Here is a 14,609-nt window from a genome sequence, read left to right on the forward strand (position 1 = left end):
AACAAATTCATCTAAGTTGACTGTTAAATTGCCATCACCTCAAACAACCCCTGGGGGAAGTGGGCTGAGAGAAAAGCAATGTTGTTTACATTTTTGGATGAGGTCACAGTGTCTTGCAGGGAACCAATGATATGTGTGTATGTAAGGTGGGTATTTCCTTCCAATTCAGTCCCAGTTCTTCCTGTCCTCAGGGCCTTTGGAAAAACTAGATCATATATTCTACTTTAGGCAATGGTTGCAACTGGAACTGTGGGTTATTAAAACTCTCTGGGCTATCATCTATCGGGGCAAAATGAAAAGAGCAGCTAGCTGGAAGAAACCTCTCTCCTCATTCACTACCATCTCTCTCTCTCTCTCTCTCTCTCTCTCTCTCTCTCTCTCTCTCTCTCTCTCTCTCTCTCTCTCTCTCTCTCTCTCTCTCTTTCACACACACACACACAAAGGTATGGCCTGCTTCCCCACATCTTGCTTTCCTTAATAAACTACCCTCAAAAAGCTTAACATTCTATTAGAGGAATATTTTACCAAAGGATACATGCACTGAAGTTTCGGTCCCCAGAGGGCAACTGTCTTTCTTAGTTTGGGGGGAGTACTTCTGTTGAGACATCCTAGTGGATATAATTAGCTCTTAGCAAAGGCATTTACTAAATGACATAAACAAATCAATAACTAATAATCAAGATGTAGGCTGTGAAGGGAAGTCTTATGGGCCCACCAGAGATGTTGCACTTATTTAAATTAACAGTGACTATTATATTATCTTCACCTCAACCCTAGGAATAGGGAAGTGGGTCTGTGAGGAATCTAGAGAGAGAAAGGACTTCCAGTCATTTGGTGCCAGAAGTTATAGAAGGTGCCTTTGCCACATGTGTATCATCCATCCTATACCTATGCCTTACTACTATTTCACTATAAGTTTGAGCCCACTTTTCCCATGGATGTTGTGAATATATGTGGAAGAGTAAGCCCCAGGTTTATGGGAGAAATAATAATCATTGCTCACATTTATTAAGAAGTTTAAAGTTTACAAGGCACTTTACATATATTATCTCATTGGATCCTTGCAATTCTGAGATGCAAATGCTATTACTAACATATTTTATAGATGAGAACTGAGTTGAGAGAGAGATCAAGTGACTTTTCAGTTAGATAGCTATGAGGCTAGATTTGAACTCAGATCTTACTGACCCCAAGTCCACTCTATCCACTCTATCTATCCAAGTGCTCTATCCACTGTGACACCTAGCTAGTGGCCCCAAGAATGACATTCTGGCAGCTTTGTGAATGACTAATTCAATCATTTTAGAACTATACATTTCAGTTCGTGGAATCTTATCTATTTTTCTTTTGAGCTTTTTTAAATATGCACCCCCCAAATTGATAGTATAGAAAAGTCATTAAAGATTTTTTGGGGAGGATTTATCAGAGGTAATAATAATCCAAATAATGCTGCTTTGTGAAGATTGCTCTTATAATAGTTCATAGACTAAAGCAAAGGAGGGAATGAGGATAGCAAAGGACAACAGTTAGGAGGCTATTCACCCTAATCTTCCCTTCCCCTAGGCCCTTGATGGCAAACCTATGGCACACATGCCATAAAGGACACAAAGAGCCCTCTCTTTGGGCACCCCTACAGTCCCCTGTCAGAGTTCCTTGCTAGAAAGCCAGAGAAACTGGAAAGGAGCTATGCCCCTTCCCCTTTCCATGAGGCTGTCCAACACCCCAATGGGAGCATTTTGCTGCATGAAGGCACAGCACAAATGGCAGCCTGTTGAGTCTGTGGTAAAGGTGATTCCCATGATGGGGTTGGAGAGGAACTAGGTTTGAGGAGAGTATAGCTCACAACATGGCACTTAGCTAAAAGGGAGCAAAGCACTGGGGCCAGTCTCCTTCCCATCTTGAGTGCCCCTCATCACCTGCCCCTCTGCCCAGCAGCCCAATTAGAGTGCTTCCTTCCTCCCCTATCTGGGGTAAGGAGGGCAGTAGGGAGGGCAAGGCACTCCAACTGGTATGGAGCTGGCACAGTACTCAGAGGGGTGGGATGGGGACAGGGCCTGGCACTCTGTCTTTAAAAGGTTCACTATCACTGCCTTAGGCTCTCAGGGTTAATGGCCCTGCTGGCTTACAAACAGAGAGCCAATTGAAAGCCCTGTGTAGGAGCGGGATCCTTCAAATTATCCCACAGTTCTTTGCTGGCTCTATCAAACACACACACTATTTTCTTCCCTCTGGTTTTCTGACCTCAGGTAACCTCAGTCTCAGAGTGAGACTGCCCAGTGATGTTTTGAACTAAAGCAAGAGTCCTTCTCCTCCCCATCCCATCCCCTAGGAATCAGGCTGCTGCCCAATGCCAAAGGAATCTCCAGAGCTGACACTGCCCCTGGAAGGAGGGAGATGTTTGTGGGCAAAGTGCAAAAGCAGAAGATCTCCCAAGTCCCATGCCTTCCTCTTACCACTCTCAAACTGTAGCAATTGCTAATATATACAAACACACAGTCATGCATGGCAAATAAGCACATGCCTTCCTCCACAACCTCAAGGCTTAAATTTCCCTGATAATTCTATTTCTTCTTTTCACCCATCCCAAGGAAGAGGGGAAGACCAAGAGAAAAAGTGACTAAGTAAAAGGACAGTGATCTACCATAAAGAGGCCCCAGATGAGAATTCACTTACCTCCAAAAGTCATATGAAATATGAACACAACTTTATTTAGAAAAGCAGATTATTAAAAACCCCACACAGTGTGACAACTGGAATGACCAACCCCAAGGAGGAAGGCCTCCCCAAACATACGAGTTTGTCCCAGTGGGGGCTGCTGCTTAGCTGCCTTCCTAAGTCAGTAAAGCTAGAGACTTAGTAGGTCATGTTCAGCAAACAGCCCTGGAAAATATGAGTTAAGAGCCAGTCTTAAGGTTCTAGGGGAAATGGCTAGTGAGCTTGTCTTTGGTATAGTTCAGGCCAAGAAGACCTGGGTCCTGGTAATAAAAGAGGGCTGAGTCTAGCCTAAGAGGAGACTCCAGGATTGAAATGTCTCTGGAACTCGATCCCTAATAACACTGAATGAGACTGGAGTTTCAGGAGAAAGTGTAAGGAAGTAGGGAAGGAAAAGAACTTTTCATATCAATTCTAAAATCTTTCCCCATTTTGGAAGGCAAGAGAGGTAGGTTGCCAAGGATTTGGAGGGCTAAACACCAAAGTTACATCTGGAAAACTAAATGGCCTTCCATTAACCTCTGGAATGTTCAGGAGAACATGGCACCTGTCAGGCAAAGGCAAGAGGCTGAGGATGGCACTGAAAGGCCACAAATAAGATCAGATGGTAAGGAGATCAGAACTGATGAATTTCTATGATCATAAAATTTAGGAGTGAGAGCCTTGCATCAAAAATCTTGACATCTTTGTTAAAACAGAACTTGTAACTTTGATGTGAACCACTGTGATGCTTATCACCTGTATTAGTGAGATAATGGGTTAAATTGCAAATAAAAGCTGAAGCTGGCAGCCCCAAGTTGAAGAGGCTTTAAGGCTTGTTCCAAAACCTATCTTTGGCTTTGTGTGTGTGTGTGTGTGTGTGTGTGTGTGTGTGTGTGTGTGTGTGTGTGTGTGTGTGTGTGTGTTTAATGCCTTTCCTCTCTCTTTTTCCATATTTAGTGTAAACTATTTCCCTCTTAGGTTAAGAACCCAGGTGCTTATTGTGTTGTGTGGGTTGTACCAAATGGCAAGTAATCTAATTGCTGTCAGAACAAGCAAGGCATTACCAACAAAATTGAGGTGGGAAACCCAAGTGACACTTGTAATAGGGACAAGTTTGACCAGGGAGATGGATGTAGCTTGGAAGGTGGGGAAATGAGAAGGAGAAAAAAGAGTGGCCCAAGAAAATAGAGGAGGGGGGAGGGGAATAGATGATCTAGGATCTGTTCATTGCATTGAATCATCCCATTGGCATAGGGAAATTGGATATTTGTGTGTACATACATACACACACACAAACACTTAAGAGGATCCAAAACCAAGCTACCACCACCCGAGGGTCACAGATTGCAGGTTCTAGAAGTCAGTCCCTGGCAGAGATGTCCATATGGTGCTATTCCATATTGTCCAGGTAGACTCTGACAGCTTCTTGCTTCTTCTGTCCAGAGCTATCTTCTCCATCACCCCCAACTGACCACCCCAGGAAAGATGAAGAGCTGGTTGATGTGGGCAGCTTCTTGGAGTCTTCCTTCAGTTCTGTGCCAAGCTGCAACATAAGAAATAGCTATTCTTTCCTGCTCTCTGCTAAATAATTATTCTCAGCTATTCCCCAGCATCCTAGCAGCCCTCCATCCTGCAGGGCTACTCCCATTAGCAGGCCTGAGCAGAGGGCCCAGCCTCCCACCCTGGGACAGGGCAGCACTTCTCCAGGCTAACTGGCACCAACAGCCTCAGAGAATCCCTTAGAATCCCTGGAACAAGTTTCAGCTTTCTCAAGTGGCATGGTAGGAGTGCATCTGCAAGGCCTATACCAGACCCTTTCTGTACCAGTTGATTTCTATATCAGTGATAACACCTCAGCACATGCCAAAGACTTGGGGGTCATGGGAGAAAGGAGTCAGGAAGGCCAGGAAGATAGATTTCAGAGTCTTTGAGATTATATGCAAAACAAACACGGTGAGTTAACCATCATTTGTGCCTCCTTGCTATTTGTAGCATGCTTCTGCCCAAGCCTCTAAAAGACTAATGAAGCAAAAACCTAAAGTTCCATCACATGGGGATTTTCTCTACAGGCAAAAGAGAGTCTGGTCAATAAATAGAGGCTCTTTATTTTACAGGGCAGGAAGTAGGGGGTCTTATTACATGAATACAATACCCCACATCATTGAAAGCATTTATTTCTAAGCTTTAGGTTAGAATTGAAATATTGTGCAAAAAAATTCTAGTATTATTTACCATGTAGTTGTTTCTAAGCAAAAGGCTGAATATTTTTTTTCAAAACTGTGTTTTTACAACAGCTGCATAAACCCTAAACTGACAAAATGGATGCATATAAAAATAAATGAGTTTTTTTGTTTTTATTCTAGAAGTTTAGTGGCTAACCACCCCTATGTCCATTGCAGGGGATAGGGTGGGTGTGGATAGAACAGGAAAATATTTGCTTAACTTACCTTCACAGCCAAAGATCACTCCCAAACTGTAGTTGGCATAACCTCTGATTTTCCAACCTCCAGAAGACTTCTCTCCTTAGCTGCTCCATATATGAGTGCCAAGTGCAGGGTCCCTAAACTGGAGTCAGATCTTTTCACTGTGAAATGTAATCTAGATGGGCCTCTGCTTATTTTCCAAAGAAATATAGAGTTGGAGCAAGTAACCAGTTCCCAGAGAATACTAAGATATTTAACAAGTTCTCACTAACTGAGCTTAAAGAATTTATAATTTCATAGAACTTTCCATAACATCCCTTATCAACCTCCCCCGATTATCCCCACACAAATCAAAAAATAATCTTCCTGGGTAAAGTAGGAGGAATTCGTCATTTCTCTCAGTCTACTCAAATTCATTCTCCAATTCCCAATCTGTACCCTGGTCTGCTTGTGTATACCTCAAAACTTAAGCCTTAGAACTTACACCCCAGGGAGCAGCTAGGTGGCTCAGTGGATCGAAAATCAAGTCCAGAAAAAGGAGGTCCTGGGTTCAAATTTGACCTCAGACACTTCCCAGCTGTGTGATCCTGGGCAAGTCACTTAACCCCCATTGCCTAGCCCTTACCTCTCTCCTGCCTTGGAACCATAACACAGTATTTGGTCTAAGATAGAAGAGTTAGAAAAAAAAAAAACTTATACCCCAAAAGCTCTGGGTAGACTGAAGCAGCTACACTGGGTCTCATTTGTCGGGATTAATAAAAATGATGGCAAACATTTGCTTCCTAGTCTGACACTAGCTAGCCCTAGATTGAGAGGCAGCTTTGTCTACCAGAAAGAGCAATAACTAACCTGAAAGCTGGGAGGCCAGAATGCTTTTTGTCTGGCCTCCAACTAGCTCTGTAACTTTAGACAAGGCACTTCATCTCCAGGGGAACCTGCTTCCCCATATCTAAAATGATAGGATTGGACCCGAAGATGATGGATAAGGTTTTTGGCTGCTCTGGCATTTTATAAGTCTGTGGTCCCTAAGGCCCAAAAGGCAACTAGGTGTCTGCTAGGTAAGTAGGTTTCTGTGGGTGGGTGAGGAGAGGGTGCTTGCTTGGGTGAGCAAGAAATTGCTGGCCGAGGTAAGAGGCCCTCTAGCTAGCGCTCTTTTGGTGTACGTTCTGGAGCATCCAGCCTGGCCACGGGAACACAAAAGCACCCAGCTAACAGGATACCAGGCAGTCGGGAGGGGACCACAGCTCTAGGAAGTAAAAAGGCGTGGCCCTGCCTCGGGCTAGACTTGCTCTGGGAGCCCCAGCCCAGAGCCGTCCGGACTCCTCATTTATTCCGCTTGCAAGCCAAGTAACTGGCTGACTGGCTGGCTGGCTGGCTGTCAGCCTGCGGCCTGGCCCAGAGGGACTAGCAGCTGGAAGAGGGGCCAAAGGAAAGGGCTGTGCTCCTCCCTGAGAAGGAAAGGAGGGGTTGAGAAACAGCTCCAGAACAAGCTTCGATAGAATTTTTCCCGGATCCACGCGGGCGTCTCTGTCCACGTTTAGACATAGGGAGGGGAGGGGAGTGGCGAAAGGGCTTTCATGGGCAAGCCAGGCCTCTGGGGGTCGGCCAGTCTGTCGGTCTCTACCTGCCTTACACGGCTTGCGGCCGGCCAGTCCTGCAATCTGTCAGTGGGTTGCGGCCAGCTTTCAATTCCCGTCTCTGTCTTGGAAATAGTCGGGGACAACTGCTCGCTGGTCCATTGTTGAATGCGTGTGCAACAATTTGTCTTTCTCCCAGAACCTCGCCCCGGCTGGATCGCGTGGGCTTTTGGGAGGCTGGGGCGGGGGAAGATCCGGGGTGGGCGGGCAAGAGTAGGGAGGCCGGGGAGTCGAGAGAGCCCTCGGGAGGGAGCTGGAGAACTGGGAGGGTGAGTAGCTAGAGAGTGGGGCTGTGCAGAGGGGAATAGGAAGAGAGCTAGCGAGGGAGGAGGTTAGGATGGGAGGTTGCTCGGTTCCTCTTCCCCCTCCCGCCCCGGCGGCCCGGGTCAGCCTCACACCGAGTCCTGGTGGCCCCGGCAGCGGCGGCAGGAACAGTAGAGCGCCGAGAGCAGGTAGAGCGAGAGGCAGAAGCAGCCGCAGACGGAGGCGGCGAGGAAGGAGTGGTAGGCGCAGGGCAACTGGTAGTCCTTCAGGTTGCAATAGTTGTGCTGCTGCGTCTGGTCGATCATGATGCCCGAGGCCGCCACGTACAGGCCGGCCGCCAGCAGGTCGTGGACCATGTTGGTGAGCAGCCAGCGGGGTCCCAGCAGCGGCACCAGCTCGTGTTTGCCCAGCAGAGTGGTGAAGTAGAGGCCGGCGGTCAGCAGCCAAAAGAACACAGAGACGAAGAGCGCGAAATGCACGGGGCCCTGGTACTTGCTGGAGGCGATGGTGATCCAGAAGGCGGCTCCGGCCAGCAGCTGCAGCAGCCGCAAGACTCCCAGTGGGCTACGCAGGAAGGACCGCTGCAGGCTCACCGAGCTCCGCGCCCCGGCCGCGGGCGGCGGGGGCTGGCGCGGGGGCGGGGGGCGCATGGCCCCGGGGCGCAACGGTGGCCGGAGGGACCTGAAGTGTGCGTCGAGCGGAGTGCCCAGCCCTTGACTGGGATCTCTGGGATTTCCGTCTCCTCTGCCACCCACCCAGCTAGCTTCCAGCACCAATCTTCCCGTAGTCGGTTCCTCCTTTCTCCTCAGACCTTCATTCCTTCTTTCCACACTAACGTCTTCTCGTGCCCAGCCTCCTCCCTCCCAACTCTCCTCTGTTACTCAAACTCTCTCCACCCCTCCTACCCGCTCTTTTCTCTTCCCTTTCTGTCTCCTCCCCCGAACTTTGTACACTCCTTCCCCTCTTCCTGCCATCTTTCTCACCACCCTCTCCCCCCCACCTTCCCAATCTCTAACGTCTCGGACTGGGCAGGGCGGAGCCACAAACACCCTTCCATCCCTCCTTCTTTCTCTCCTCTGGCTGTGATCTGTTTGGGTACCTCCGGACACATGTGGGTCTGAGAAGGCCTACTCCCCTGCCTTCCTTTTTCCTGTACTGCTGCTCTCGTTATTTTCAGCTTCAACATGTACAGTCTCTGCCTGTTTCTGAAAGGTATAGAACAAATCATTTCTGGGTTGTTGTCCACACCCAAATGGCCATTTCCCCCCATCTACTTTAGCCCAGCCAAACTAAGCAATATCCCTCCTTTCCCGGCCCAGTGCCCGTTGTAGAGCCTGGTGGAGCTCTCTTTGGACTTGTGCCACACTTGCATAGCTACTAATCGTGGGATCACTCCTTCTGAATGAGAACAGCTGTGCTGGTAAATGTTTAACCACCCCATTTCTGGAAGGGAAAAAAACAAACAAGCAAAAAAACAAACAAACCTGTGATGACAACTTTTTTTTTTTAACTTAAACCCTTACCTTCTGTCTTAGAATCACTACTGTGTATTGGGTCCAAGCAGAGGACCGATAAGGACTGGGCAATGGGGGTTAAATGACTTGCCCAGTTAGGAAGTGTATGAGGTCATATTTGAACCCAGGACCTTCTGTTTCTAGGCCTGGCTTTCAATCCACTGAGTCACCTCACAACATGCTTTTAAATATAATCTGCATTATTAATATTTTAGCCTTTAGTTTCTTGTGTAGACAATTAAGATCCGACAAAAAATCAAGGCAGATCTCTGAATCTACATCTTGCTCTGGGCATCAAAACTCCTTTCCCAGTCACCATTCTTCTATGTGTATTGTCTTCTTATATTAAAATTAACAGTCTTCTTGTATTTGAAACTCCAATGCTAACACAAAACAAAAGGTAAATATTTAATCAAAGCTTTTTTCATTCATTAATCTGAAATACTCAAATGGTCAGAAAGGGAGATGTCTTCTAGGAAAACAGATATAGTCAGAAGATGTTATACATTTTTGAACTGCATGGGTCATCATAACTAAAAGAATTTGCCACCTAGTGGCCAGGTTCCTGGTGGATCTCTCCACATTTGGCTAGGCTGGACCTTAGATAGTGTATCCCATCACTAGACCTGTATAGGAAACTTTTGCAACTTGGTGAGACTTGCCATAACTTTCAGGAAGTCAGGGTTACCTCTGTGCCATGATGAGGTACTGGAACAGGAACTGTGAAGTCCAATAGATTAAGGCATTGGACTTAAAACACATACACACACACACACTTTTTCAAAGGCACTCAATTCCAATTGTCAGCAACAATATAGGCTATAAATCTGAAGAGGATGAGTTTTGCTAGCCCATGCCACTCTTCTGTCTTAGAATTGACACTAAAACAGAAGGTAAAAGTGAAGGAAGGAAGGAAGGAAGGAAGGAAGAAGGAAGGAAGGAAGGAAGGAAGGAAGGAAGGAAGGAAGGAAGGAAGGAAGGAAGGAAGGAAGGAAGGAAGGAAGGAAGGAAGGAAGGAAGGAAGGGAGGGAGGGAGGGAGGAAGAAAGGAAGGAAGGAAAGAAAGAAAGGAAGGAAAGAAAGAAAGAAAGAAAGAAAGAAAGAAAGAAAGAAAGAAAGAAAGAAAGAAAGAAAGAAAGAAAAAGAAGTGAAGGAAGGAAGGAAAAGGAGGGAGGGAAGAAGGGATGGAAGTGGGAGGGAGCAAGCAAAGAAAGAAAAGGAAAGGAGAAAGAAGAAAACCTAATTTCCTCAGGAGTTGAAACTTATTGACTCCTCACTCAGCCATCACTGGAATGATGTTCTGAATCTTTAGAAATGTCTATGCTTAGCATCAGGCCCAGCTGGTGACCGGGATGAGAAGTATAACTCTTTGATAATACGGAAAAAGACTTGTACAAAAATTTTTATAGACATGCTCTTTGTGGTGGCAAAAAATTGGAAAATGAGGGAATGCACTTCAGTTGGGGAATGACTGAACAAATTGTGGTATCTTGGTGATTGATACTAGGGTGATCGTTTAGAGTCTACTTTCCCAGTCATAGCCCCATCAGCCCATGTAATCAAGCAGTTATTTTTCTTCTGTGTTTCTGATCCACAACAATTCTGAGGGACTTATGAGAAAGAACACTATCGACATTCAGAGAAAGAACTGTGGGAGTAGAAACACAGAAAAACAATAGCTTGATTACATGATTTGATGGGGATATATTTGGGGATATAGACTCTAAACAATCATCCTAGTGCAAATATGAATAATATGGAAATGGGTCTTGATCAATGACACATGTAAAATCCAGTGGAATTTTGAGTTGGCTACGGGAGGGGGGTGGGAGGAGGGGAAGGAAAGAACATGAGCCATGTAACCATGGAAAAATATTCTAAATTAATTAAACAAACTTTTTTAAAAAGAAGTATAGCTCTTTGATGATAAAGAATGGACTGAAAGTAGTCTCTGAATTAAGAAAAGATTGTCCTTGTCTAGAGTTAATTCATGGAGAAGGGGTTCTCCATTCAAACTGCTTCTTTGGATGAAGACTTGAACAAAGCAAGAGAAACAAGATGGTTAGGAGAAATTGAGGAAAGGAGAAGAGAGTGTGTATTTTTTTTTACACCTTTACCTTCTGCCTTGGAACCAATACTATATATTGGTTGGTTCCAAGGCAAAAGAGTGGTAAGGGCTAGGCAATGGGTGTTAAGTGACTTACCCAGGGTCACACAGCTAGGAAATGTCTGAAGTCAGATTTGAACCTAGAATTTCTCATCTCTAGGACTGGTTCTCAATCCACTGTGCTACCCAGCTACTCCCTATCTGTTAGTATTATGGGAGGGGAAAAACCACCCAAATTTGTAGCAAGGTCTCACTCCCTAGAATGGGAGGCCCAAAACTCTGTTCAATTCAGAAGTATGAAAGAATTTTATTGAAGAAGAGGTTTTTAAGATAGCCTAGGCTAGTAAAATGGCCTGGGGCTGAGGGAGAGTGTTCTGGGGCATTACAGACCAAAAACTCAGGAATATGTGATTGAGACAGTGGATCCAAATCCAAGAAGAAGTGTAGTTTGGGGTTAGATACTTCATGCATGAAGCTGAGGACACCAAAAAGAGAATAAGGTTTTGGGGGAATTCCCCTAGACTTCTAGAGCCCTTAGTGTATAGTTCCCTCCATCATCTCACCAGCCATTATTTGTCAGTGTAGGAGAGGTCTCACTGCCCTTCTGGAATGCCCTCATCAAAGAGGGGTACAGAGAGAGGATATAGTACATTAAAGGACCACTATAAGTGATTAATAATGCCTAACAGTTCAGAACTAAGGTAAACACAGAATAAAGAAGCAATTACTAATACAGAACAGCATAGTACAGAACCATTATGAACGATTAATAATATAAAATGATCAAATGATTAATAATACAGATTTTACAGTATATGCTTGACTAATGCTAAAATTATGGAGAAATACAAGATTTCAGAACATGAGGGGCCCACTTCTATCACTGCCCATTGCCCACCTCCATCCTAAGAACATACTTTTAAGTTTAATCTTTATTATTATCATTTTCCCCAATATTTTCTTTTTAATTTGATTTAGTTTTTTTACATGTTGATACACTTTTTAGTAATTTCTTCCTGACATTTTGTAATCCATGTTCTCTCCCTCTTCCTACCCCCATCCCTTCCACCTTTTCCTAGAAGGCATGTAATATGATATATGTTATACATGTATAATATATAAGACATATTTCCATGTTCATCATGTGAAAGGAAACATGTTACAGTAGAAAAAATTCATTTCCATTACCTTTTTTATTTTTTAAACCCTTACCTTCTGTCTTAGAATCAATACTAAATATTGGTTCCAAAGCAGAAGAGCTGTAAGGGCTAGACAATGGGTGTCAAGTGACATGCTCAGGGATGCACAGTCAGGAAGGGACTGTGGTCACATTTGAACCCAGGACTTCATGTCTCCAGGCCTAATTCTTTATCCACTGGGCCACCTAACTGTCCCCTCAATTACTTTCTGAAAGTCTACTCTAAACCATCAACAAAACAATAAATCAGGCCCTGACATAAAGTATTTGCCAATTTCGAAGTCAGAAATTTTCATATCAAAAATTTAATAATCAACCCTTTGAGTTCAAGCTAATGTCCCTGTTATTTCACTACCCAGAGTGTATAATTTGGAAAGAAATCAAGTTGATCTTATAAGGAAGAATTCACTAGTATGTTTTCTCAGGGATGCTATTTTTAGTTTGGTAGAACTTTGGAGTCATTCCAAAGGGGTTTTAGCAAAACTCTCTTAGCAAGTGTCAGTAGGCAAATAATATAGTCATAGTTTCATCTGAAGGGTCATATCTGTCTTTTTTTAACTAAATGTATTATTGAAAATCAGATACTGAACAATAATATATCCCTAAAATTTGTTTAGCAAGCATTGAGAATTAAATTTCAAAAACAAAAACATCATAACCACTACTTAGAATCCATCTTACCCCTCCCTGCCATCATGACTAGCCTAAAGAAAGTCCTTAAAGAAGTTCCCTGCTCAGTAGATTTGAGAGCCAAGCCTAGAGATGGGAGGTCCTAGGTTCAAATCTGACCTCAGCCACTTCCTAGCTGTGTGACCCTGGGAAAGTCACTTAACCCCCATTGCCTAACCCTTGCCATTCTTCTGCCTTGGCAACAATAGACAATATTGATTCTAAGACAGAAGGATTTTTTAAAAATTCCCTGTTGGAATTCTAGGAAAGCCCTCTGCTGTGCCTTTGAAATCTATACACCCAAACCCAAACATCTTCACACTCCCTTAGACATTGACGTCCAAAGTCTAATCCTTTCCTGTCTTACCTTCTTTCTCCTTTCACTACATAAATTGTATGACTAACACAATATTACCTAAGTCTAAACTTTATTCCTAAATCCAGTCTCATTTATCTTTCTATGCAAAATAACTAAAATCATGAGGCAGAAACAAAGCTTGTCATTTTCTTTCCACCAGACACCCTGGTGTCTCATGTTCTAATAGGTATGGAGAAGTAGAAATACCCAATGGAACTCTAGCTTGGGGTTTAGGTGCTTCCAGGATCCTGAATCACTCTCCATTTGCCCACTGTTCTAGAAACCCCATCCCCATCTGTAATCCCTTCTCCAACACACACACAGAGCCCCCATCCCTTAACCTGGAAGTTGTTATGGTTGTCAGTGTTTTTAAGTTGTGTCCAACTCTCTGTGACCCCATTTGGGGTTTTCTTAGCAAAGATACTGGAGTGGTTGGCCATTTTCTTCTGCACCTCATTTTTACAGATGAGGAAACTGAAGCAAACAGAGTTAAATGCCTTGCCCAGGGTCACATGGTCAGGCCTGGGATCAGAAGGACCTGGGTTCAAATCTGATATCAACCTAGCTGTATGACCCTGGGCAAGTCACTTAACCTTGTTTGTCTAATTCTTATTCTTCTGTCCTAGAGTTGTTACTAGGATAGAATATAAGAGGAAAGAAAGAGAGAGAGAGAGAAGGAGAGAGAGAAAAGAAAGAAAGAAAGACAGAAAGAAAGAAAGAAAGAAAGAAAGAAAGAAAGAAAGAAAGAAAGAAAGAAAGAAAGAAAGAAAGAAAGAAAGAAAGAAAGAAAGAAAGAAAGAAAGAAAGAAAGAAAGAAAGAAAGAAAGAAACACAGAAACACAGAAACACAGAAACACAGAAACACAGAAACACAGAAACACAGAAACACAGAAAGAAACACAGAAAGAAAGAAAGAAAGAAAGAAAGAAAGAAAGAAAGAAAGAAAGAAAGAAAGAAAGAAAGAAAGAAAGAAAGAAAGAAGGGAAGGAAGGAAGGAAGAAAGGAAGGAAGAAAGGAAGAAAGAAAGGAAGAAAGAAAGAAAGAAACACAGAAACACAGAAACACAGAAAGAAACACAGAAACACAGAAAGAAACACAGAAAGAAAGAAACAGAAAGAAAGAAAGAAAGAAAGAGAGAAAAAGAAAGAAAGAAAGAAAGAAAGAAAGAAACACAGAAACACAGAAACACAGAAACACAGAAAGAAACACAGAAAGAAAGAAACAGAAAGAAAGAAAGAAAAAAAGAAAGAAAAAGAAAGAAACAAACAAACAAACAAACAAACAAACAAACAAACAAACAAACACAGAAAGAAAGAAAGAAAGAAAGAAAGAAAGAAAGAAAGAAAGAAAGAAAGAAAGAAAGAAAGAAAGAAAGAAAGAAAGAAAGAAAGAAAGAAAGAAAGAAAGAAACACAGAAAGAAACACAGAAAGAAACACAGAAAGAAAGGAGGGAAGGAGGGAAGGAAAGAAAGGAGGGAAGGAAGGAAGGCAGTCCTCAACCACAGATGTACTTATTATCCTTTGGAAAGTGGAGCTCATCTGAGAAGGAAGAATCGTCTTGATTTCACACAAAGCATACTTTGGGTGAAACCAAGATGATTCTTGATTCCACTAAACACGCCTTCAAATCCTTTTATGTTTGTTTTAAAATTTTTACTAAGTCAGTAGAGGTGAGCCAGAAAGTGATTTAGAGTCCCTGTAAGTAAAGATCCCAGACTACTAACTACAGGCCAACTTGGGGAGAGG

At 43.6% G+C, this 14,609-nt stretch overlaps 1 protein-coding gene across 3 annotated transcripts; it reads right to left on the bottom strand.

Moving 5' to 3' along the window:
• Positions 1-2,687: 2,687 nt before the first annotated feature.
• MARVELD1 (MARVEL domain containing 1) lies at positions 2,688-8,246 on the bottom strand. 3 transcript variants are annotated; one of them, XM_056801373.1, is made up of 3 exons: positions 6,742-8,246; positions 5,142-5,259; positions 2,688-4,237 (listed from the first exon to the last, which is right to left on the bottom strand). In XM_056801373.1, the coding sequence occupies exon 1, from the start codon at positions 7,666-7,668 to the stop codon at positions 7,147-7,149; it is 522 nt and encodes a 173-aa protein (XP_056657351.1). In that variant the 5' UTR covers positions 7,669-8,246; the 3' UTR covers positions 2,688-4,237; positions 5,142-5,259; positions 6,742-7,146. The 3 variants fall into 3 exon arrangements, with proteins under 3 accessions (XP_056657351.1, XP_056657355.1, XP_056657345.1); XM_056801377.1 differs by having other exon boundaries at positions 5,967-8,246; XM_056801367.1 differs by having other exon boundaries at positions 5,142-8,246.
• Between the last annotated feature and the right edge of the window lie 6,363 nt (positions 8,247-14,609).

This window comes from Monodelphis domestica, chromosome 1, assembly GCF_027887165.1.
Source record: "Monodelphis domestica isolate mMonDom1 chromosome 1, mMonDom1.pri, whole genome shotgun sequence".
In the NCBI taxonomy this organism is placed as follows: Eukaryota; Metazoa; Chordata; class Mammalia; order Didelphimorphia; family Didelphidae; genus Monodelphis; species Monodelphis domestica.

What these genes read in the sequence shown, in the direction of transcription:
- MARVELD1 (XM_056801373.1), bottom strand. Translation starts at nt 7,668, where the DNA reads ATGCGCCCCCCGCCCCCGCGCCAGCCCCCGCCGCCCGCGGCCGGGGCG.